The 24,602-nt window shown below is 37.9% G+C and overlaps 1 protein-coding gene across 2 annotated transcripts in view; it reads right to left on the reverse strand.

Annotated features, from left to right (window-relative positions):
• Nucleotides 1–19,409: 19,409 nt before the first annotated feature.
• Nucleotides 19,410–24,602, reverse strand: part of TRMT1L (tRNA methyltransferase 1 like) — a 44,961-nt gene continuing 39,768 nt past the window's right edge. Inside the window, exons 12-15 of one of the 2 annotated variants that reach the window (XM_024133793.3) lie at nt 23,967–24,133; nt 23,267–23,329; nt 20,794–20,920; nt 19,410–20,687 (exon numbers count right to left, since the gene is read on the reverse strand). In XM_024133793.3, the coding sequence (XP_023989561.1) occupies nt 20,435–20,687; nt 20,794–20,920; nt 23,267–23,329; nt 23,967–24,133 (610 nt within the window). In that variant the 3' untranslated portion in view covers nt 19,410–20,434. The remainder of the gene's footprint in view (nt 20,688–20,793; nt 20,921–23,266; nt 23,330–23,966; nt 24,134–24,602) is intronic. The other variant, XM_028488446.2, reaches the window with a different exon arrangement.

Raw genomic sequence — 24,602 nt, forward strand, 5'->3', positions numbered from 1 at the left:
AGACAGACTTTCAGAAGCAGCAAGAGAAAAGTGATCGCATACAAGGTACCTTTAGTAAGATTAACAGCTCACTTCTCATGGGAAATCATGGAGGCCGGGAGAGTAGTGAATGACATAAAAAGCACTGAAAGAAAAAGACAGTCCACCTAGAATTCTGTATGCCACAAAATTATTCCTCAAAAATGAAAGAAATTAAGATGTTCACACATAAAAACAGAACAAATTTGTCACTAGCAGACCTGCCTGCCTTACAAGAAATACTAAAGAATCCTTTAGGCAGAAATGAAAGGTCATTAGATAGTAAGTTGAATCCACACAAATAAGTAGCTCTGGTAAAGTTAACTACATAATTAAACATAAAAGACAGTATATTTGTATTAGCTTGGACTGCTCTAACAAAATACCATAGACTGGATGGCTTAAACAGCATACATTTGTTTCTCATAGCTCTGGAGGCTGGGAAGTCCAAGATCGAGGTGTGGGTAGCTTCAGTTCCTGGTGAGGGCCCTCTTCCTGGCTTGTAGACAGCTGCTTTATCACTGTTTCCCCACATGGTAGAGAGAGCTCTGGTTTCTTTCTCTTCTTATAAGGACACTAGTCCCATAATGGGGGCCCCACTCTCATGACCTCATCTGAACTTAAATACTCATAGGCCCAACCTCCAGCTACCATTACATAATGGGTTTGGGGAAGAGACATTCAGTCTGCAATAGTACTTTTTATTTGTAAGTCTTCTGATTTAAAAGAAAATCACATACAGTAATAAATATGAGACTGTTGAATGGGGTTATAATGTGTATAGATGTAATTTGCATGGCAATAGCATAAAACATCAAGGAGGGAAGAGCTATATTGGAGCAAGGGTTTTATAGACTATGGAAATTAAATTGGTGTTAATCTGCAGTCAGATTATTTTAAATTAAGATGTTATCATCCCTAGCACAACCACTAAAACAATAACTCCAAAGTAAAAGGAATTAAAATGGTATGTAAGAAATTAACATTTAACACAAAAGAAGGCTGTAATAGAGGAATAGAGAAATAAGACATAACAGAGAAAACGATAAGCAAACTGGCAGATACAAATCCTGTTACCATGAATTACATGGATGTGAGTGGACGAAACAGTCCAGTAAAAGGCAGTTGGCAGAATGGATTAAAAACATGCAACTATATGCTGTCCACAAGAGACATGTTTAGTTTCAAAGAAACAGATTGGTTGAAAGTAAAAGGGTGGAAAACATCGACAGTAACCAAAAGAACCTAAATAACTATACTAATTTTAGACAAAAGAGACCTTGGGCTTCTCTGGTAGCACAGTGGTTAAGAATCTGCCTGCCAATGCAGGGGACATGGGTTCGATCCCTGGTCTGGGAAGATCCTACATGCCGTGGAGCAGCAAAGCCTGTGCACCATAGCTACTGAGCCTGTGCTCTAGAGCCCGCAAGACACAACTCCTGTGCCACAACTACTGAAGCCCGCGCACCTAGAGCCCATGTTCTGCAGCAAGAGAAGCCACCCAATGAGAAGCCTGCGCACCGCAACAAAGAGCAGCCCTCGCTCCCCGCAACTAGAGAAAGCTCAGCAACGAAGACCCAACACAGCCAAAAATAAAGAAAGAAATTTATTTTAAAAAAAGAGACCTGGGCTTCCCTGGTGGCGCAGTGGTTGAGAGTCCGCCTGCCGATGCAGGGGACACGGGTTCGTGCCCCAGTCCGGGAAGATCCCACATGCCACGGAGCAGCTGGGCCCGTGAGCCATGGCCGGTGAGCCTGCGCATCCGGAGCCTGTGCTCCGCAACGGGAGAGGCCACAACGGTGAGAGGCCCGTGTACTGCAAAAAAAAAAAAAAAAGAGCCAGTCTTCAGGAAAATGTAACAATTGTAAATATGTGTCCACCAAACAACAGGACCCTAAAATACATTCCCAGATGAGGGAGAAACCAGCATAATTGAAGGGAGAAATAGACAATTCAACAGTAATAGTTGAAGTCAACACCCTGGTTTCATAGTGGACAGTTTAACTTGGTAGAAGATCAACAAGGAAATAGACTTGAACAGCACAGTAAACCAACTAGACCTAACATAGCAAGAGAAAACTTTACCCAACAATAGTAGAATACGTATTATCAAGTGGACATAGAATGTTCTTCAGGGTTGGTGATAAGCTAGATCATAAAACAAGCCTCAGTAAATTAAAAGAAAAGATTATTCAGTTTATGGACTTTGGCTACAATGAAATGAAATTAGAATTCAATAGCAGAAGGAAATTTCGTTAATTCATAAATATGTGGAAATTAACCAATACTTTAAAAAGGTCAGAGGAAATATCAAAAAGCAAATTGGAAAATATTTTGAAGTGAATGAAAATGAAGACACAACATAGTAGAATTTATAGGATGCTGTGTTTAGAGGGAAAATTACAGGTGTAGATATTAACAAAGGAAATCTCAAACTAATAACCTAACCTTCCACCTTAAGACTGTAAAGAGCAAACTAACCGCAAAACAAGCATAAGAGGGTGGGGGGAAACATTGAAGCAGAAATAACTGAAATAGGTCATAGGAAAACAAAAAAATAAAAGATGGTTCTTTGAAAACATCAACAAAATTGACAAACCTGTTGAGAAGACTCAGATTACTAAAATCAGCAATGAAGGATATCAACTACTGACCTTATAGAAAGAAAAATGATTATAAGGGAATAATATGAACAGTTGTATGCCAACTAATTAGGTAACCTAGATCAAATGGACAAATTCCTATAAAGGCACAAATTCTGAAACTGGCTCAAGAACAAATTGAAAATCTGAATAGATTTATAATAGATTGAATTAGTTACAAAAAAAACAAACAAAAAAATAACAACTTCCCACAGAGAAAAATGCCCAGACCCAAAAGACTACACTGGTGAATTCTACCAAATGTTTACAGAACTAAAACCAGTCCTTTGTAAATTCTCGCAAAAAATAGAGTATACTTTCTAACTCATTCTGTGAGGCTAGTATTTACTCTGGTACCAAAACGAAAGGCATCACAAGAAAAGAAAACTACAGATCAGTGTTTCTTATGAATACAGACATGAATCTCAAACAACAACAAAAAGCCCTACTAGCATGCCAAATCCAACAATATATAAAATGACTAATATAGGACATCTGATTCTAGGAAAATGGAGTAGTCTTTTCCCAGAATAGGCAGACAGAAAATAGATTAATCATTGCTAAGGGCTGGAGAAGGATTGAAGATTATGGCTATGGGGTTTCTTCTTGGGGGAATGAAAATTAGTAATTCTAAAGTTGGTGATGCTTGTACAACTCTGAATATTTAAACCCCCTGGAAACAGTTCCTTAAATAATACTTTAAAAGGGTGCATCTTATGGTAAGTGTCTTATATCTCAATAAGGTTGTTATTTTTTTAAATGACTCCCTTTATAGAAAACAAATGGGTCTTCAGTTACAGATACAACTTTCTGTGCCATTCAGCATACTCTTAGTCTAACCCTACTAGCCTTTTGGGCCCAGTTAAATTAGAGATGTATCTTAGATGGTGTCTAAGGTTGCTTCCAGCTTAAACATTTAATGATGCATTCTGATGCTTACAAACAGCATGTTTTCTTATCACAGATGAGTTATTTGGTATAAAACTGACCTTTTTAAATATGGCTATACATTTTATTACTGTTACAGAAATTCTCCTGTAGCTGCTATGCATTTGAAAGTTTACAGCTAGAAACCACAAGCTTCCTTTTGTAATTTTATTTAATTAGGAATTGATTTAATAAATAAATGAGTTGTGTAGCTAATCTGTGATTATTTTAGCAGAATGTAATTGAAGAGCTCTCTTCAGTGTTCTTAAGTTATACCAAATTTCTTTCAAATGAGCTCCTCAAAATCTTAAGTGATATTCTTTCACTGTGTTTAGCCCTTAATACCAGTCTCCACTTCAGGTGGCTGTTTTAGTTTGCTAGGTCTGCCATAACGAACAGACAGATGGCTTAAACAACAGAAATTTATTTTCTCACAGTTCTGGAGGTTAGAATTCCAAGATCAAGGTGTTGGCAGAATTGTTTCTTCTGAGACCTTTCTCCTTGGTTTGTAGATGACATCTTCTCCTTTTGTCGTCACGTGGTATTTCCTCTGTGCATGTGTGTCCTAATTTCTTATAAGGACACCAGTCATACCAGATTAGGGCTCATCCCCAGTGACCTCATTGAATCTAAATTATACCCCTTAAAAGATGCTATCTCCAAATATAGTCATTCTGAAGTACTCAGGGTGTTAGGACTTCAATATGAATTGGGGAGGGTGGGGGGGCACAGTTCAGCCCATAACAGTGGCTAATGCTTGTTATTGGCCTAGACACAATTTAGCAGAAAATTCCTAAGGTAAAGATGAAAGCATACTATTAAATTATGCTAAATTAATCTTTTAGCAAAACATAAGATGGCCGGAGTCTTAGACTAAATTTTATTCATTTGGTGACCAGTAATAAAAATATTTTGAAAGTACTGCTCAATTGGAAAGTAAAAGTTATTTTCTAAAAGTGTACTTTTTCTGTTTAGTCAGTGGATTAAATTTTAAACTGCCTAGTTTAAACCAAACTCCATTAAGATGATACCAAAGGAATACATTTTTTAAAAAATGAATAAGCTCAACAGTCAGAGATAAGGATTTTGGAGACAGAAGTTAGCTGTCAGCACATTGGGAAGATGAATGTTTTCATATGGATGGTGAATGGTCAGTGGTAACTGATAGAGCAGCATGAAGAAAGATCAGGAATGTCCACAAAAACCTTAAAAATTGGAGCCCTTGGACTGCTGGAAAAGATAAGGGTACAGAATGAGCATGAAAATTGGATTGGTTAAATACGTGTATAAGGAGTATTTGGATCCACAGAAACCATCCTCACCACTAGAAGACTGCCTTTTCATTGTCCCATCAGGAGAAGGGTGATTGGTTCTCTATAAAATATGAGCCAGAGCTGTGTGAGACTTGGGACACCAGGCATAGCAGAGGGGGCCCCATCCTAAATGGTGAGATGACCCTGTTCCCTTCCCATACAAAGCCCCCAGAATGTTGGCATTCTGATGACCACGAGGTAGAAGACTAGAGGATTCCTCTTGGAGAAACCCACAATGACATTTGAGGGTAACCCAAACAAAAAAGTTGCACTTTCTCAGTCGCCTTGCAGTATGGTGCACCAGTAAATAGACTTGAATAGACCTTTGCACACTGAAATATAAGAAGCTAGCCCAAGTCACCAGGCATTTGAGGAAAGCCTCTGTCATGAAAGACAGGCTGAAACTATAACAGATCAAAACTGATGAAAGATGAAAAGATGAAAAAATGAAAAAGATAATGCAGGAAGCAGAAAAAAACCCAACTTTAAAATCTCAGAAACTCGGGGCTTCCCTGGTGGCACAGTGTTTTAAGAATCCACCTGCCAATGCAGGGGACACGGGTTCGAGCCCTGGTCCAGGAAGATCCCACATGCCGCGGAGCAACTAAGCCCGTGCGCCACAACCACTGAGCCTGTGCTCTAGAGCTCGCGAGCCACAACTACTGAGTCTGTGTGCCACAACTCCTGAAGATCACATGCCTAGAGTCCGTGCTCCATAACAAGAGAAGCCACTGCAATGGGTAGCCCGCGCACCACAACGAAGAGTAGCCCCTGCTCACTGCAACTAGAGAAAGCCTGCGCACAGCAATGAAGACCCAACGCAGCCAAAAATAAATAAATAAATTTATTTTTTTTAAAAAAATCTCAAACTCTTACATTCACAAATTAAAAGGAATATCTTTGAAAGGAAATATGCGAGAATAAAAGAACTTGGAAATTATAAAATACAATAGGAAAAATGTTTAAGACCAACAGAAGTATTGGAATGCAAGTCAAATGCATCTCACAGAAAGTGGTAAACAAAAAGGTGGAAAATAGAGAAAAAAGTTAAAAAAAATCTATCTAGAAGGCCCAAAATTTAACTGTAAAAAGCTTTAGGAAGAGAGGAAAGGTTAAATGAAGAGGAAATTATTGAAGAAACAACGTAATAAAATGATTCAGAAGTGAAGGACCTGGGTTTCCAGATTGAAAGGACCCCAAGAGTGCCTAGCACAAAGAATAGAAAGAAGCTGCATACCAAGGACAGGAGCATGTGATAAAAGGATTCTGAAAGGTCCAGAAAGGAGAAAACACATGCACATGTTCAAAGAGGTAAAAAAACATAGTACCAGTCATCTCAAAAATAGTATAAGAAAATTATATCCTCATCTTCTACAGTATTTAGTATATAGGAATTTAATAGGTGGTGCCTAAAATTGACTGAATTGAAAATTCAAAATTGAAAATAAGAGGACTGTTGGTATATTATGTAGAAATAAGGAGTGGATCTTTGGCCCACTCCTTCCACCTCTAAGAATTTATTTAACTTGTGAAATAATGTATATGTACTACTTTGGTAAGAACTAAAAATAAAAAAAAAATTTTGCCTTCTGGTCTCATTTCTGTACGTGAATCTGATATAACCGTGGCCAAGTGTCTTAGTTCCTCTACCCCATTAGCAGTGTCTTCTGTAAGATGAAGGGGTTGATGTTGCCTATGGTCCTTTCCATCTCTAAAACATGAACTTTTATCTTTGAAAGTATGGAATAAAATCTTTACAGGGTTGAGCACACACTTAATAGATTCTTATCAAATGTATTGAGATTTTCAAGTTGTGACAGATTACTGAGGGAGCTCTGGAATTTAATGCAAGTTTACCTGTTATCTTCAAAATGTTGTTTGCAATGATTTTGCTATCAGTTGAGTCCAGAGTATAATGAATGGTTGACGGTTTCAGATATGCAAGATGCTCAGTAGGCCAGTGGTTAACTATAGTTTTGTAATAATTCTGTTCCAGAAGTTTCTATGGAACTGCCTTTAGTCAAAAGTTGACAATTAAACTTTACGTATGTCTATATTTCCTTTAATAAAGGTAGATCACCAAGTGGCTAAAAGCATGAGTACTGAAGTCAGCCTGGGATTGGATCCTGGCTCTTTCATTTGCCTGTTTTAGAGTGGAATTGGATAAATCTCATTTAGCTTTGCTGTAAGCTTATATGATATAATCTGTGTAAAGACAACAATGTGTAGTGCTAAATCTCACATAAATATAAGCTATTAAAATTAAAATGCCACTTCCTAGGAAATGTTTTTACTTGGCCAGTTTTATTCTCAGGTCTCTGTCTGGGGTCCCCAACCCCCGGGCCATGGACCAGTTAGAAACCAGGCTGCACAGCAGGAGGTGAGCGGCGGGCAAGCAAGCGAAGCTTCATCTGTATTTACAGCCGTTCCCCATGGCTTGCATCACTGCCTGAGCTCCGCCTCCTGTCAGATCAGCGGTGGCATTCCATTCTCATAGGAGCATGAACCCTACTGTGAACTGCGCATGCAAGGAATCTGGGTTGCGTGCTCCTTATGAGAATCGAATGCCTGATGATCGGAGGTGGAGCTGAGGCGGTGATGCTAGCGCTGGGGAGCGGCTGCAGATACAGATTATCATTAGTAGAGAGGTTTGACTGCGCAGAGACCATAATAAATCAATTGCTTGCAGACTCATATCAAAACCCTATCAGTGAGTGGCAAGTGAAAACAAGCTCAGGGCTCCCGCTGAGTCTGCATTATGGTGAGTTATATAATTATTTCATTATATATTACAATGTAGTAATAATAGAAATAAAGTGCAGAATAAATGTAATGTGCTTGAATCATCCTGAAACCATCCCCCCTCCCCCCGACCCCAGTTTGTGGAAAAATTGTCTTCCACGAAGCTGGTCCCTGGTGCCAAAAAGGTGGGGGACAGCTGATCTATATGATCTAAAATTCTCTCTTCATAGGGACTTCCCTGGTGGTCCAGTGGTTGAGAATCCGCCTTCCAACACGGGACGTGGGTTTGATCCCTGGTCGGGAACTAAGATCCCACATGCCATGGGGCACACTAAGCCTGCTCGCCTCAACTAGAGAGCCCATGTGCTGCAAACTACAGAACCCACGTGCTCTGGAACCCGCACCACAACTACAGAGCCCTTGTGCTCTGGAGCCCACATGCCACAACTAGAGAGCACATGCTCTGCAACTAGAGAGAAGCCCGTGTGCCACAACAAAGAGCCTGTATGCTCTTGAGCCCGCACACCACAACTAGAGAGAAGCCCGCACACCGCGATGAAAAATCCTGCATGCCGCAACAAAGATCCCACATACTGCAACTAAGACCCGATGCAGGCCAAAAATAAAATAAATAAATTTTTTAAAAAGGGCTGGGATGGAGGCAAGCCCCCTAGACCTCTTAAAAAAAAAAAAGAGTGATTCATTGGGGGCCACTATATAGTAATCTACCCCAGCACATTAAAAAAATAATAAAAAAATAAAATTTTCTCTTCACAGTCAACTTCAATTGCATAAAATAGGTTGAAGAAGTTTACGGTTTTGGGATAACTCACATTTACAATTTACTCACATTTTAAAGTTAATAGTCATATCATCTCCTCTGAGAGCCAGAAAAGGATCCTTGGGCTAGAAGAGGAGTTGCTTTGTAGAGGGGAAAGAGAGGCAACAGAGAAAGGGAACATGGCTGTGATTGTAAAGCGGCATGGGCAAGTGTAGACAGTCTTTCTTTCTAGATCTTCAGCTTTTGTAAACTCTTCCTGGGCGTTGTGATTTCCCTTTCCAAAAGAGTGTGGGAGTCAATCTCTGTATGGAGACGAACATTGTGAGATGCCCACTTTTCCAGCCTCCTTTGTAACTTTAAGGCTGAGACTTAGAAAAGACAGTTTGATCCTGCAAATTGGCTGAATTTGCCATCTTGCTGGGTCTCTTAAGTGAGAGTAGAGACACAGGGCAGGGAAGATTGGCATTCTCAGAATTGGAATAAGAGTTTCGGAAAGATTTGGATTAATGAGTATCTTAAATCCTTAACTCCACTGAGCCTAACTTAAAATGGAAGAAACTCCTTAGATATTTGCTGCCTTGGTGTATGACTGACTGCTTAATAACCTCACTTCAAGTGGTTAGTTACCTGGGAAAAAGCAGTGTATATGTTCTGTTATCCTTAAAATCCCCCATTGTCTCCAGCACATACAAAAACAAAGTGTGACCTGAAAGAATTTTTTTTTTAGTCATAGATACTGATATGCGGAGAATACCAGGGAAATAGATAGAGTATGTTGGCTCCTGAAGGGAGGAATATAATTTTAAATTGGGTCAAATTATCAATATGGGTATACTTATACCCAAGGTTAAGGCTCAGTTTGTCAGCTTGAACAGCTGGGGGATAGTTCTGTTTACTTGTTATTTTGACTCAGCAATGGCTTATCTAAATTGAAAGTAGGATGCTAGAAATTCCTTGATATAATGTAGAGAAGGGAAATCAAAGACTTAGAAGGGGGAATGTTGGGGAGGATTTATAATATGATCTGCTCAACCAAATCTCACTATATCCCTCCTGAGGACCTGATTCACTCTGTTTACCAAGGCATTGAGAAATATACTGCTGAGCAGAGAACTACACCCTTGAGGAGCTTTATAGTACGTTTGTAGGCCATGAATGCCAGTGGGAGATGCATACATTGAAATGGACTCCTTGATGCAGTGGCCATTGCCAAAACTTCAGTGTGTCAGAAACCAAGTAGTTCCCTTAATGCTATACTAGAAAGGTGGTGTAGTTACTATAAATAGGCAGTAGGACTAACGGGGTGGTCAGTATAGTCTGTTTTTTTGGGGTTTGGCTAATTGATTGTGTGATCCAAAGGACAAAAGTGGTTCTATTTGATTTAAATAACTGAAAACTATAGATCTGAGTTGAGCCAATATTGTAGTCACCATCCCTTACCCAGTTCCCAGGCCCGATTTAATGCCTATTCCCAGAGCCTTAACATCGCAAGTATAATATGTATGTTCCTCTTAATCTCCAAAGTAACCTGTGGCCGTTTACCAGAGCAATTATGCAACAAGGAAGTAAATTCCTAGACATTTTGGGATTACTGAACTGGTCTTGAGCTAGTTCTAATTTGTGGAAACCAGAACATCATGCATTTATTCAGAGTGGAGGCTTATGAAAGTCAGGTGATAAAATGGAGTTTTAACCCGTATCTGCTACAGTGGCCACTAAACCCATCTCTTGGTTACTTCCCATTCATTTCATGAGTGTATGGTTAGAGTATTAACAATAGCAACTAGCAGAGTCAACACACTGGTTTCCTGATGGTGGAGTAGTAACTGGCTTCTTGTGTTTACCAAATTTTAATGGAGGGATACAACTGATATTACTTTACAATGTGATCAACATTTACAGTGTCCTAAATTGGTACTACTGTTATAGTAACAAGGTGCTAATGTAGAATTAGATGGAATTTTAAAAATATTTCCTCTTTAGGTTGATACAGTACCTTAACAGAGTTCCAAACTACTTTCTACCAAACTTTCTTTGGAAAATCTGCCTGTATATGTGATATTAATACATATAGATATGTAAGTGATTCAATATTTTTACAGATTATACTCCATTTAAAGTTATTCCAAATGGGGCTTCCCTGGTGGCGCAGAGGTTAAGAATCTGCCTGCCAGTGCAGGGGGCAAGGGTTCGATCCCTGGTCCGGGAAGATCCCACATCCCATGGAGCAACTAAGCCCGTGTGCCACAACTACTGAGCCCACACGCCTAGAGCCCGTGCTCTGCAACAAGCCACCGCGATGAGAAGCCTGCGCACCACAACAAAGAGTAGCCTCTGCTCGCTGCAACTAGAGAAAGCCCGTGCGCAGCAACGAAGACCCAACGCAGCCAAAAATAAATAAATTGAAAAAATAAAAATAAAAAAATAAACTTATTCCAAATGCCTATATTTCCCTGTGCTGTACAATATATCCTTGTTGCTTATTTCTTTTTTTTTCTTTTCTTTTCCTTGTAAAAGAAAAATTGGAGTATAATTGCTTTACAGTGTTGTGTTTCTGCTGTACAATGAAGTGAATCAGCTATATGTATACCTGTATCCCCTCCCTCTTGGACCTCCCTCCCACCCCCCACCCATCCCACCCATCTAGGTCGTCACAGAGCACCGAGCTGAGCTCCCTGTGCTATATATAGCAGGTTCCCACTAGCTATTTATTTTACACATGGTAGTGTATTTATGTCAAACCTAATCTCCTGGGCTTCCCTGGTGGTGCAGTGGTTAAGAATCTGCCTGCCAATGCAGGGGACACGGGTTCGAGCCCTGGTTTGGGAAGATCCCATGTGCTGTGGAGCAACTAAGCCAGTGAGCCACAACTACTGAGCCCGCGCGCCCCAAGTACCGGAGCCTGTGCACCGCAACTCCTGGAGCCTGTGCACCGCAACTGAAGGCCATGTGCCTAGAGCCTGTGCTCCACAACAAGAGAAGCCACCACAATGAGAAACCTGCGCACTACAGCAAAGAGTAGCACCCGCTCGCCACCACAATGAGAAACCTGCACACTACAGCAAAGAGTAGCACCCGCTCGCCACAACTAGAGAAAGCCCATGCACAGCAACGAAGACCCAATGCAACCAAAAGTAAAATAAATTAATTTAAAAAAACCCCCTAGTCTCCCGATTTGTCCCACCCTCCCCTTCCCCCCTCAGATGTCCACATCTGTTCTCTATGTCTAAGTTCCTATTCCTTCCCTGCAAATAGGTTCATCTGTACCATTTTTCTAGGTTCCATATATATGCATTAATATATGATATTTGTTTATCTCTTTCTGGCTTACTTCACTCTGTATGACAGACTCTAGGTCCATCCACATCTCTACAAGTGACCCAATTTTGTTCGTTTTAATGGTTGAGTAATAGTCTATGATATATATGTACCACATTTTCTTTATCCATTCCTCTGTTGTTGGACATTTAGGTTGTTTCCGTGTCCTGGCTATTGTAAGTAGTGCTGCAGTGAACATTGGGGTACATGTGTCCTTCTGAATTATGGTTTTCTCAGTGTATATGCCCAGTAGTGGGATTGCTGGGGTCATATGGTAGTTCTGTTTTTAGTTTTTTAAGGAACCTCCATACTGTTCTCACAGTGGCTGTATCAATTTACATTCCCACCAATAGGGCAAAAAAGTTCCCTTTTCTCCAGCGTTTATTGTTTGTAGATTTTTTAACGATGGCCATTCTGACCAGTGTGAGGTGATACCTCATTGTAGTTTTTTTGTTTGTTTAGTTTTTTTTTTTTGCGGTACGCAGGCCTCTCACCATTGTGGCCTTTCCCATTACGGAGCACAGGCTCCAGATGCGCAGGCTCAGCAGCCATGGCTCACGGGCCCAGCCCTCCACGGCATGTGGGATCCTCCCGGACCGGGGCACGAACCCATGTCCCCTGCGTCAGCAGGCGGACTCTCAACCACTGCGCCACCAGGGAAGCCCACTCATTGTAGTTTTGATTTGCATTTCTCTAATAATTAGTGATGTTGAGCATCTTTTCATGTGCCTCTTGGCCATCTGTATGTCTTCTTTGGTGAAATGTCTATTTAGGTCTTCTGCCCATTTTTTGATTGGGTTGTCTGTTTTCTTGATATTGAGCTCCATGAGCTCTTTGTATACTTTGGAGATTAATCCGTTGTTCGTTGCTTCGTTTGCAAATATTTTCTCCCATTCTGAGGTTTGTCTTTTCATCTTGTTTATGGTTTCCTTTGCTGTGCAAAAGCTTTTAAGTTTAGTTAGGTCCCATTTGTTTATTTTTGTTTTTATTTTCATTACTCTAGGAAGTGGGTCAGAAAGATCTTGCTGTGGTTTATGTCAAAGAATGTTTTTCCTCTGTTTTCCTCTAAGAGTTTTATAGTGTCTGGTCTTACATTTAGGTCTTTATACGTAATAGATTGTATATCTTAATGCCACACTCCTATCTTTTCCCCCCTTCCCTTTCCCCAGTGGTAATCACTAGTTTGTTCTTTATATCTGTGAGTCTGTTTCTGTTTTGTTATAAACGTTCATTTGTTTTATTTTTTAGATTTCCACATATGTAATAACATGGAGTATTTGTCTTTGACTTAATTTGACTTAGCATAATACTCTCTCGGTTCATCCACATTGCTGCATATGGCAGAATTTCATTTTTTTTATGGCTAATATTCCATTGTGTTTGTGTGTGTACCCACATCTTTATCCATTCATCTGCTGATGGGCACTTAGGTTTCTTCCATATCTTGGCTATTGTAAATAATGCTGTTATGAACATTGGGGGTGCATGTATCTTTTTGAATTAGTGTTTTTGTTTTCTTCAGATATATACTCAGCAGTGGAATTGCTGGATCATAAGGTAGCTTTGTTTTCAGTTTTTTGAGGAACCTCCATTCCATTTTCCATAGTGGCTGCACCAATTTACAGTCCCACCAACAGTGTCCTAGGGTTCCCTTTTCTCCACTTTCTTGCCAGTGTTTGTTATTTGTAGACTTTGATGATAACCATTCTGACCAGTGTGAGGTGGTATCTCATTGTGGTTTTGGTTTGCATTTCTCTGATGATTAGTAATGTTGAGCATTTTTTTTTTCATGTGCCTGTTGGCCATCTGTATACCTTCTTTAGAAAAACGTTTACTTGGGTCTTCTGCCCATTTCTTAATTGGATTTTTGTTTTTTTGTTGTATGAGCTGTTTATGTGTTATTGGATATTAACCCCGCATCAATCATACCATTTGCAAATGTTTTCTCCTATTCAGTAAGTTCTCTTTTCATTTTGTCAGTGGTTTCCTTTGCTGTATGAAAGAAAGCTTTTAAGTTTAACTAGGTCCCATTTATTTATTTTTTGCTTTTATTTCTTTTGCCTTAGGAGACAGATCCAAAAAAAATATTGCTACAATTTATGTCAGTGTTCTGCTTATGCTTTCTTTTGAGAGTTTTATGGTTTCAGGTCTTACAGTTAGGTCTTTAATCCATTTTGAGGTTTTTTTGTGTATGGTGTTAGGGAGTGTTCTAATTTCATTCTTTTACATGTAGCTGTCCAGTTTTCCAAGTACCACTTATTGAATAGACTCTCTGTTCTTCACTGTATATTTGTGCCTCCTTTGTTGTAAATTAATTGACCATGATTGTATGGGTTTATTTCTGGGCTCTCTGTTCTGTTCCACTGATCTGTGTCTGTTTTTGTGCTAGGACCATGTTGTTTTGATTACTGTAGCTTTGTGTAGTATAGCTTGAAGTCAGGGAGCATTTCTGCATATTAATTTTATATCCTGCAACTACTGAATTCATTTATTTTGATAGTTTTTTGGTGCAGATTTTGTGGTTTTTCTGTAGTATCATGTCATCTGCAAATAGTGACAGTTTACGTCTTTCCTTCCAGTTTGTATGCCTTTTATTTCATTTTCTTGTCTGATTGCTGTGGCTAGAACTTCAAATACTATGTTAAATAGAAGTGGCAAGAGTGGGCATCCTTGTCTTGTTCATGATTTTAGAGGAAAAGCTTTCAGCTTTTCACCATAGAGTGTGATGTTTGCTGCCATAATGTCCTTTATTATATTTAGATATATGCTAACATATATGAGATATAACCTTTATACCAACTTTGATGAGAGTTTTTGTCATAAATGGATGTTGAATTTTGTCAAATGCTTTTCTGTGTTTATTGAGATGATCATGTGATTTTTTATCCTTGTTGCTAATGTGGTGTACCATATTGATTTGTAAATATTGAACCATCCTTGCATCCCTGGAGTAAATCCCACTTGATCATGGTGTATGATCCTTTTTATATATTATTGAATTCAGTTTGCTAATATTTTACTGAGGATTTTTGCATCTGCATTCATCAAAGTTATGGCCTGTAATTTCCTTTTTTGGCAGTGTCTTTTTCTGCTTTGGGTTTCAGGGTCATGGTGGCCTTGTGGAATGAACTTGGGAGTGTTCAATTTTTTGGAGTAGTTTGTGAAGGATAGGTATTAGCTCCTCTTTATATGTTTGGTAGATTCTCCTGTGAAGCTGTCCAGTCCTGGACTTCTGTTTGCTGGGAGTATTTTTTAATTGAAAATTCAATTTCACTACTAGTGATTAGTCTGCTCAGATTGTCTATTTCTTCCTGATTCAGTCTTGGAACGTAGTATGTTTCTAGAAATTTGTCCATTTCTTCTAGATTGTCCAGTTTGTTGGCATATCGCTGTTCATAGTCTTCTCTTATGATTTTTTGTATCTCTGTGGTATCAGCTGGTATTTTTTGTTTCATTTCTTATTTTGTTTATTTGGGTCCTCTCTCTTTTTTTCTTGATGAGCCTGGCTGAAGGTTTATCAGTTTTGTTTATGTTTTCAAAGAACCAGCTCTTGGTTTCACTGATCTTTTCTGTTGTTTTTGGTTTTTTTGGTCTCCATTTTATTTCCTTTTTGATCTTTATTTCCTTCCTTCTCTGCTGACTTTGGACTTTTTTTGTTCTTCTTTTTCTGACTCCTTTAGGTGGAAGTTTAGGCTGTTTCTTTGTGATTTTTCTTGTTTCCTGAGGTAGGCCTGTATTGCTATAAACTTCATATTAGAACTACTTTTGCTGTATCCCATAGATTTTGTCTCAAGGGATTTTTCTGATTTCCTTTTTGATTTCTTCATTGAGCTCCCCCCTCCAGTAGCATGTTGTTCAGTCTCCATATGTTTGTGTTTTTCCCATTTTTCTTCCTGCAATTGATTTCTAGTTCCATATGGTCGGGAAAAATGCTTGATATACTTTCTGTCTTCTTAAAGTTGTTGAGACTTGTTTTGTGGCCTAGCATGTGACCTATCCTGGAGAATGTTCCATTGCACATGAAAAGAATGTATATTCTACTCTTTGGGGATGGAATGTACTGTAGATATCTATTAAGTCCAACTGGTCTGTTCGGTCATTTAAGACCACTGTTGCCTTATTGATTTTCTATCTGGATGATCTGTCCATTGATGTAAGTGGAGTGTTGAAGTCCCCTACTATTATTGTATTATTGTCAGTTTCTCCCTTTGTGGCTGTTAGTATTTGCTTTATATATTTAGCTGCTCCTGTTTTGGGAGCGTATGTTAACCAGTGTAATATCCTCTTTATGTATTGGTCCCTTTATCATTATATAATGCCCTTCTTTGTTTTTTTTTATAGCCTTTGTTTTAAATTGTTTTGTCTGGTATGAGTATTGCTACCGCCGCTTTCTTGTCGTTTCCATTTGCATGAAATATTTTTCCATCCCCTCACTTTCAGTCTTTGTCTTTAGCTCTGAAGTGAGTCTCTTGTAGGCAGCATATAGGAAGGCCTTATTCTTTTTATCCAGTCAGCCACCCTGTGTCTTTTGATTGGAGCATTTAGTCCATTGACATTAAAGTAATTATTGATAGGTATATACTTACTGCCATTTTATTACTTGTTTTCTGGTTATTTTTGTTATTTTCTTCCCTGTTCTGTTCTTTCTTTAGTTTCTTCCCTTGTGGTTTGATGATTTTCTTTAATGGTATGTTTGTGTTCCTTTCTCTCTTGTTTTTGTGATCTATTTTAGGTTTTTGATTTGTGGTTACCGTGGGGTTCATATATGTTGACATATATCTATTTGTTTTAAATAGGTAGTCCTTTAAGTTCAAACACATTCTAAAAAGATCTATTTTTTTTTACTACCTTCCCCTACACTTTGTATTTCTTATATCTTACATCTTCATGTTTATCCCTTTACTGGGATATCAGGTATACCAGTATCCAAGTATCAAGTTATACTTGATTTTATAATTTTGTTTTAATCTTTGTACTAGCTTATTTAAGTGGTTGATACTCCGCTTTTACTACATATTTGCCTTTAGTAGTGGGATTTTCCTTTCCTTAGATAATTCCATCTTGTTATAGCCTTTTCTTTTCCACTTAGAGAAGACCCTTTAACATTTTATTTTAGGGTTGACTTAGTATTGATGAATTCTTTCAGCTTTTGCTTGTCTGAGAAATTCTTTATCTTGCCTTCAATTCTAAATGATAATCTTGCTGGGTAGAGTATCCTAGGTTGCGGGTTTTTCCCTTTCATCGCTTTAAATATATCATGCTACTCCCTTCTGGCCTGCGGTTTCTGAAGGAAAATCAGCTCATAGCTTTATGGGGGTTCCCTGGTGTATGACTGTTTTTCTGTTGCTGCCTTTAGAATTCTTTTAACTTTTGCCAATTTTAATTTTGATATATCTTGCTGTGGGTCTCTTTGGGTTCATCTTGTTTGGAACCCTTTGTGCTTCCTGTATCTGGGTATCTGTTTCCTTCAGGCTTTGGAAGTTTTCAGCCGTAATTTCATTAGTACATTTTTGACCCCTGTCTCTCTTCTCCTTCTGGTACCCCTATAATATGAATGTTGGTACACATGATGTTACCCCAGAGATTCCTTAAACTTTTTTTTTTTTTTTTTTTTTTTTTAGTTTTTCTTTTTGCTCTTCTCATTGGGTAATTTTCATTAATCTATCTTCCCAGATCACTTATGTGTTCTGTATCACCTAGTCTGCTGTTCATTCCTTTTAGTTTGTTTTTCATTTCAATTATTGTGTTCTTCAATTCTGACTGGTTCTTTTTTATATTTTCTAGTTCCTTTAAAAAATTCTCACTGTATTCATCTATTCCTTTCCCTAATTCAGTTAGCATGCTTATTACTAATGCTTTGAATTCTTTATCTGGTAAATTGTTTATTTCTGTTTCATTAGTCCGTCCCCCCACCCCCCCCCACCCCCAGCCATTTTCTCTTGCTCTTTCAGTTGGGACAGATTCCTCTCTCCTTATTTGGCTTATCTTTCTCTGTCCCTGTGAAATTAGGTGTGACAGTTACCTATGGCATTCTTGAAGGGGTCCTTATGTGGGAGTGTCTCTATATAGTCTGCATGTTCTTTGGTGGGAGAGCTGGATCTGACAAAAACACAGGTCACATCTTTCTTCAGCGTGTGCTGGCAGCTATCACCTTGGTGGGAGGTGGGGCTGGAGATGGAGGGGCCAGGGCTGGAGTCAGGTGTGAGGCAGGTCTTCCCATCTTCTCAGTGGCCTTTCAGGGGTAGGGTCAGATTCCAAGTTGCTGGAGCAGAAGCCCTGAGGGTCAGGTCTAAGCTGGCTTGGTTACCTTTAAGTGTGTGCTCTTGCCCCTCCCAGCACTGTCACCCTCACACCAGAGGGGAGCAGTGCTGGAGCAAGAGGTGCAGAAGTGGGTATTCAGCGAGGGTCAAGGGTTGAGGTGCTGGCTATGGCGGTCTGGCCTGTCAGAGATCCTGAGTGCCTCTGCTACACTGCCTGTGCAATTGCCAGTAATGGCTGCCCCCCTCCCTGTTAAGACAGCCCTTAGGGTTTGAGCTGCCTTGGCATCTTATGGCCAGCTGAGCTTTTTCCTTGGTTGTGGCAACCCTCGCTCCAATGTGAAGATGTGATGCGAGTCAAGCAGTGCTGGAGTATCTGCTCAGCTCAGGTTGGGGGGGATACCAGAGCATTCACAGGAAAGGAGTCAGGCACTCGCGAGGTGTCAATTTCAATCTCCCTTTCCGCCCAGCTTTGAGAGCAGGTGAGTATCCATGTGCTTGAGTGGACTGCAGCCTTCCCACAGCCCTCCTGTTAGTCTCACTGGCCCTCCAACCAGCCAAGGGGGCTCATCTTCCCTGTGTTGGACCCCAGGGCTGAGGCATCCAATATGTGGCTTGAACCACTCACCCTGCAGGGAGGACCTTTGCCCATGTAATCTCCCTTTTCCTCTAAGTCGCCCCCCAGGGTCACAGGTCCCGACCTGATTGCTTGTTTTCCCTTCACCCGTTTCTGTGTGAATCTTTCTTATAGCCTTGGTTGTACAGGAGTCTTTCTGACAGTTTCCAGTTAGTTTTCAGTGAGAATTGTTCCACATGCAGATGTATTTTTGAAGTGTTTGTAGGGGGAGGTGAGTTCCACATCCTCCTCCTCCACCTCGACTCCTCTCCCCATACACATATATTATAAATAATCAGATGGTCCATGTGCTGGTTTGTCTTATGGATTTATAGTAATTTTTCTTAAGTATACAAAAAAAAGTAATAACTTATTTCTTTTTGTGTTCTTTTGTGAGTTATAATTTTAACTGGCAGAATAATAAAGGTTTTTTTAATGGTCATTATAGAGACTAACTTGGTCATTATAGAGACTAACTTGCACTTCACCTGTTCCTTTATTTTACTAAAATTCTATTAATTGGAGGCAAGAAAAAGCATCCTTCTAGGGCTGTGCTGTAATAACACAAAGAGATTTTCTTTTATTTCCTCTAAGTTAATATTCTATGTTGATGCAACCTAGACTCCCTGAATTTCTATATATGTCATGGGAGTGCTTACATGGTGTATTTAAACCTTTCAGTTGTTATTCTCCCTCAATTCTCAAGCTTACTGCTTGTAAAAAGTTACTTCCTCTAACAAGGTAAATATGTATTAAATCCTTGAGACAAAAATCTAAATTTTTGGTATATCTTTTCATCCAAAGTCTTACATTCAAATGAAGCAAGAACAATATTTATTAATGGAAACGAGATTTTTTTCCAACTAATTTTCATAGTCATGTTAGCCTGAGCTACTTGTACAAAAAATTAGCACACACACACACCCCAAAACAAGCAAAACAACAAAAAAACCAAACCAACCCCCAAAAAACAAGAAAATCCTCACTTCATAAAGTCATAAGGTGACAAGTTTTACTCCTGAGAGGTAGACAGCCAAGCAAATGAATATTGTACGTGCATTAAACTGAGGCACTTGAGATCACCGTTTGTTTAATTCATAACAAACAAAATCTCTCTAAAGAATTTAGTGCTTGTGAACAATTACTATATAAGAACAGTGGTCTCAATTTACTTTAACAAAATCTTACTCTGAAGTTTAGTCATGTAGACCTTAAACTTATAAGAAAATGTATTTCTATCTCAGGCAACTATTTAATTTCTCAAAAGCTAGTAATGAAAGATCAATGTGGGGAGAGGTATGATTTCTTGAAATTGGGAATATATTTTAGCTTGTATCTGTGAAAAAATATATTAGTGACCTGAAAGGACATTGTTCCTCCTATTTAGGGTCATTTTAATAAAAGGCTCTGGCTTCATCTTATACACTACAAACAGAAAAACATAAACATCCTGAATCAGTTTAAGTAGAGATGTGATTAAGTATAGTAAAGGATGGCTTCCATAACATACATAAAATTCCGAACACTTTGCATGTGAAAATTTTCTGAGTGTTAAACAGTAGGGTGATCTCAGTCACAAACTTGGCTTCACATGAAATATTTTCATTAAAATTTTAAGTTTTCTTTAAAATAAGAAAAACTTGGAAAGCATAGCTCCCAAACCAGCTAAGTTAGAAACTGCTAATTTTCTGAATGAAAACAGCACTGTTTTTTTTTTATTTTTACACAACTGAATTGAAAGAATAGAAAAAGCACTACAGTTGATATAGAGAACTATTAGGCCATCAACACAGACATCTGGGAACAAACTTCTTTTACATTTACCATCTTCTGCATCCACTTGCTTCTGCTTTGTCATTCACTGACATTTCAACTCTGTCGGCTACTGTATCTTCGGATGCTGGTTGGACATGGCCCTCTGACTGTCCTCCAGTGTAGGTGGGGGTGCTGTACTTTAAAAGAATAGACTTAAACTGCATTAGAGGTGCATCTGTACGGACACCCATCGGGTCAAAATGAGTTCGGCTTACTCGAAAGCCTGCTTGAGAAAGACAGCACAAAAACTTTTTTAACCTGGAACAAGGAAAGGAAAAAAATAATGAGGTTCTTGTACTTTTATTTAAATCACAATGTCATTAAAATATTAAATATATACATTGTCATTCACTGACTGTCTTACTTTGGCATATTCATTCCTTTAATGCTGTGTCTATGGATGTTGTAATAAAAGGGAGGATGTTCAGTACTGGCATCAGTCTTTTGCCTCTTGGCTAAATTTGTGGTTGTTTCGTTACTTCTTCTCTTTCCTGAAACATACATATATAAACACAGAAAGTTAGCATTCTCTTAAAAATTACAAGCCAAATACTTTTATAACTACATACTGTCTTCGAGTCTAAATCCTCTGACACACACCATTTCAACCTATCTATCTAATCTTAATTCTAGATAGCTTTTATTGTAAGAGTAAGATATATATTCTTGATACTTTCACTATCCTTCACCCATGTAATTTTAATATTTAACTGTTTGCTGAATCAGAACTTCTTTTCTACCTTCTTCAATTTTAAGCCTCAAGTCTATTTCCACCTTCTGTAGAAAGCCATTTATGAATTCTGGGCCAGTCATCCCATACTATACTTCTCAGAGTTTAAGTTCTGTCATTTTTTGTTTCCTTGTTTAACGTATTTAGGTCTTTTATGTGTATAAATCCTTTCTTCCCAAATTATATTCTAAGTTCCTGGGAATAATGTCCTTTATTTCTATACTTGTATTCTCTACTGAATGCCAATACAGTTGATCCTTGAATAATGCAGGTTTGAATTGTGTGGGTCCACTTCAACATGGATATTTTTTAATAGTAAAAACCACAGTACTACATTGTCCACAGTTGGTTGAATCTGTGGATGAAGGGCTGACTCTGAGTTACACATGGATTAACCCTGGGGTTGTTCCAAGGGTCAACTGTATTTGACATACAGTAGGTCTTCAATGAACACAAAACAAAACCAACACAAAATCAGTCTCAAGGGCTTGGATACAGGAATTTAAAAAGGTACAACGTATGATCTCATTGTCTACTTCTTACCACAGTACTTAGCCTTTACATTTTAAGTGAAAGGCAGCTAGCAAGTTAAGTTTCTAGCAATGTATCCTTCCAAAAATCACAAAAGGAAGACAATTGAGATATCCAAGTTACTATGAGATTTTTTTCTGGACGTTCAACTCAATTATTTCTACAAGGATGTTATTATGGCCAAATTTTAAATTTTTATGAAAACTGACATTCACTTAAGCAAAAGTATTCAGAAGTGAAATTTGATGCATGAAAATGATAAACTGCATTCAAAGATAAATATAAATTATTGTTGAACTGTTGCCTCATGACTCCCCCATTAAATCAAATAATTAAAACTTGATTATACTCTCACATTAAGAAGATTTAGGAAAATCTGAGACTAAAAATCCGATACCAAACCTTAATAATTAACTACCATCAGCAGTACATGGAATTTTTTTGCCTGATATTTTCTATCATGGAAGATTATGTTGATATACTAGTTTAGAATAATCATATAATTTCAGAGCTATAAAAGAACCCAAAGAGATTAGTCTAATTCCCTTAATTTATACATGAGAAAGGCTCAGAGATTTTAAATATTTTTAAAACTTATGTTTTACCTTATTCTAAAAAGGTTTTATGACAACCCTTTTGAAGGTGGGGGACCTGGCTGAGGTTATACAACAAATGACACAAAGAAGTAGAATGATGCTCTTAAATCTAATGTGCTTCACAGTATACCATAATGCCTTTTTCTTCCCTCCAACAGAGAAATTAAGGAGAATAAATCATTTAAGTGATTTGAATCTTTGCAAATTAGTTGAAGATGCCAAATGAACATGACTGTTGGAAAGAGTATGCAGTAATTACTAAACCGTAAGCTATTAGCAGGAGTTGAAATTTTCTTGTCTTTGAAGATCAACACTAAAATGTTGAGCAACTAATACAAAATTATAGCTTGTAATTATAGTCCTCTGTTCTTTCAGTCTTAACACTGTGTTTTGTTTTTACCTGTATACAAAACACATTTAGAATCTAACATTGACTTTTAAAAACTTTAGACATTAAGGCACTGACATTATAAATCTTAACACCCTTTTGATATGAATTTGCAGTGTCTAATATAAGTAAATTTTAAAGTATGCACACACCCCAAATTGTAAGAAAGGCCATGTAATAAATTCTTACGGCCAGAGTATAGCGTCTTCTGGTTAATCAATGGAATTCCTATAAATCATATGTTGATGAGAACGTTTATAAGAATTAGAATAAAATTTAATCTTAACTCTATAACCTTTATCAAATATAATTTGATCTTATTGTGGTTCACATGGTTCTTTAAGATCTTATAGCTCTTGCAAGGGGATCACCATATATTAGAGATGTGAACGAAGTACATATTAATAGAAACCTTGAATTGTGCAAATGCCAGATAAACAAGGTTTATTATAATTTTGTTGTTGGTATAATATGAAAATGCATTTTGAAGTACGCTACCAAAGCAATCTCTTCCCTTCCAATTACCCTTCTGCTATGTGCCCTTTTGCACAGACACATACATACATATATAAGCACACATATACATACATACCTTGTGCAATGTAATTATCTGTTGTGGTTTCATCTGTAGTTTTAATAAATACACCATATTCTTCTAAAATAAAAAATGGAAATGATAAAATATTTTACAGAATGACAGTAAGCAACAATTCGAAGTTTAAATAAAAGCTTACTTAATTCTATGCACACTGCTTTTATGAATATATGAGATTCTGTGACCAAAACAGGCTACAAGAATTCATTTTTTAACCCTTTAATAAGAGCTGCTTCAAGCCCACCCTTATATCAATAGCCAGATAAAACAAAGGAGAAAAAACTTAGCTTTACTGAGTGATAAGTGTAAAGCTAGCTTCCATGTCTTAATGGATATTACAAAATTTTTGGCCACACTATTCTCAGAGTGATCTCAGAATTCTCTTTCTAGAAAGTGGATGTAGGGTAGTAAAATCACAACAGACTTTTAGTTCTTTTAATCTACTAAAATTTAAAAAATACATCTGTCTTAACAAAATCATTATTTATTTCATGCCCCTAATATAAACCTGAAGAAAACTATGCAATTAAAAAAAAAAAGTTAAACGGATTATGATTAGACTCATTAGAGAGGATTTACTTAAAGCACACAACTTATAATTATACTGCTTTTGATTATAACATCAAATAAAGATAAAAAGATGGAGTATTTATGATAACCAATTTGTAAGCTTGTAAATTAGTGTTCAATTAGTCACCTTGCTTGTTGAGATTTGAAGGTGCATGAACTGAAAACTGACTTTGAGGAGTACACTCTGACTCAAAGATTAATGTCTTTATTAGGGTCTGAATGTCATCTAAACCATGGTGAAGAGATTCAAATAGCATTCTTTTGAGGAATCCAGTATTGAAAAGAGAACTTGACCTGAAAAAAGAACATAGAATTTGGTTTGAGAAATGTTTTCTTTAAAAAAAGTAAGTCTTCATAATTTAACAAGTAAGATAATTTGCCCACACCTTTTATCATGTCAGTTCTCTAAGCTAGTGGGATTAGTCAAGGAAATTTTATTCACATTACGTCAACAAGAATTTATTGAGCCCTCATAAGGTGTATAAGTCCTGTGGTACATAGAGGTGTAAGATATACCAAAGATATATAAAATTCATTGTTTACCTTATGAAAGCTTATAAATCTAAACAGAATCTAGACAGGGACATAGTGTAAGGCAGAGGTTTCCACAATGCATATTCCAGTAATAGTAAACCTTAATTCCAGTGTATATATGGTGGACAGGGTGAGATACATGAGAATTACATATGCTGGTGGTGATGTAGTTAAAAAATGGCCCAGGGCTGAGTCTGATATGCTTCCCATTTAATTTGAGAGTTATAGG

The sequence above is a fragment of the Physeter macrocephalus genome, chromosome 4 (genome assembly GCF_002837175.3).
Source record: "Physeter macrocephalus isolate SW-GA chromosome 4, ASM283717v5, whole genome shotgun sequence".
Lineage (NCBI taxonomy): Eukaryota > Metazoa > Chordata > Mammalia > Artiodactyla > Physeteridae > Physeter > Physeter macrocephalus.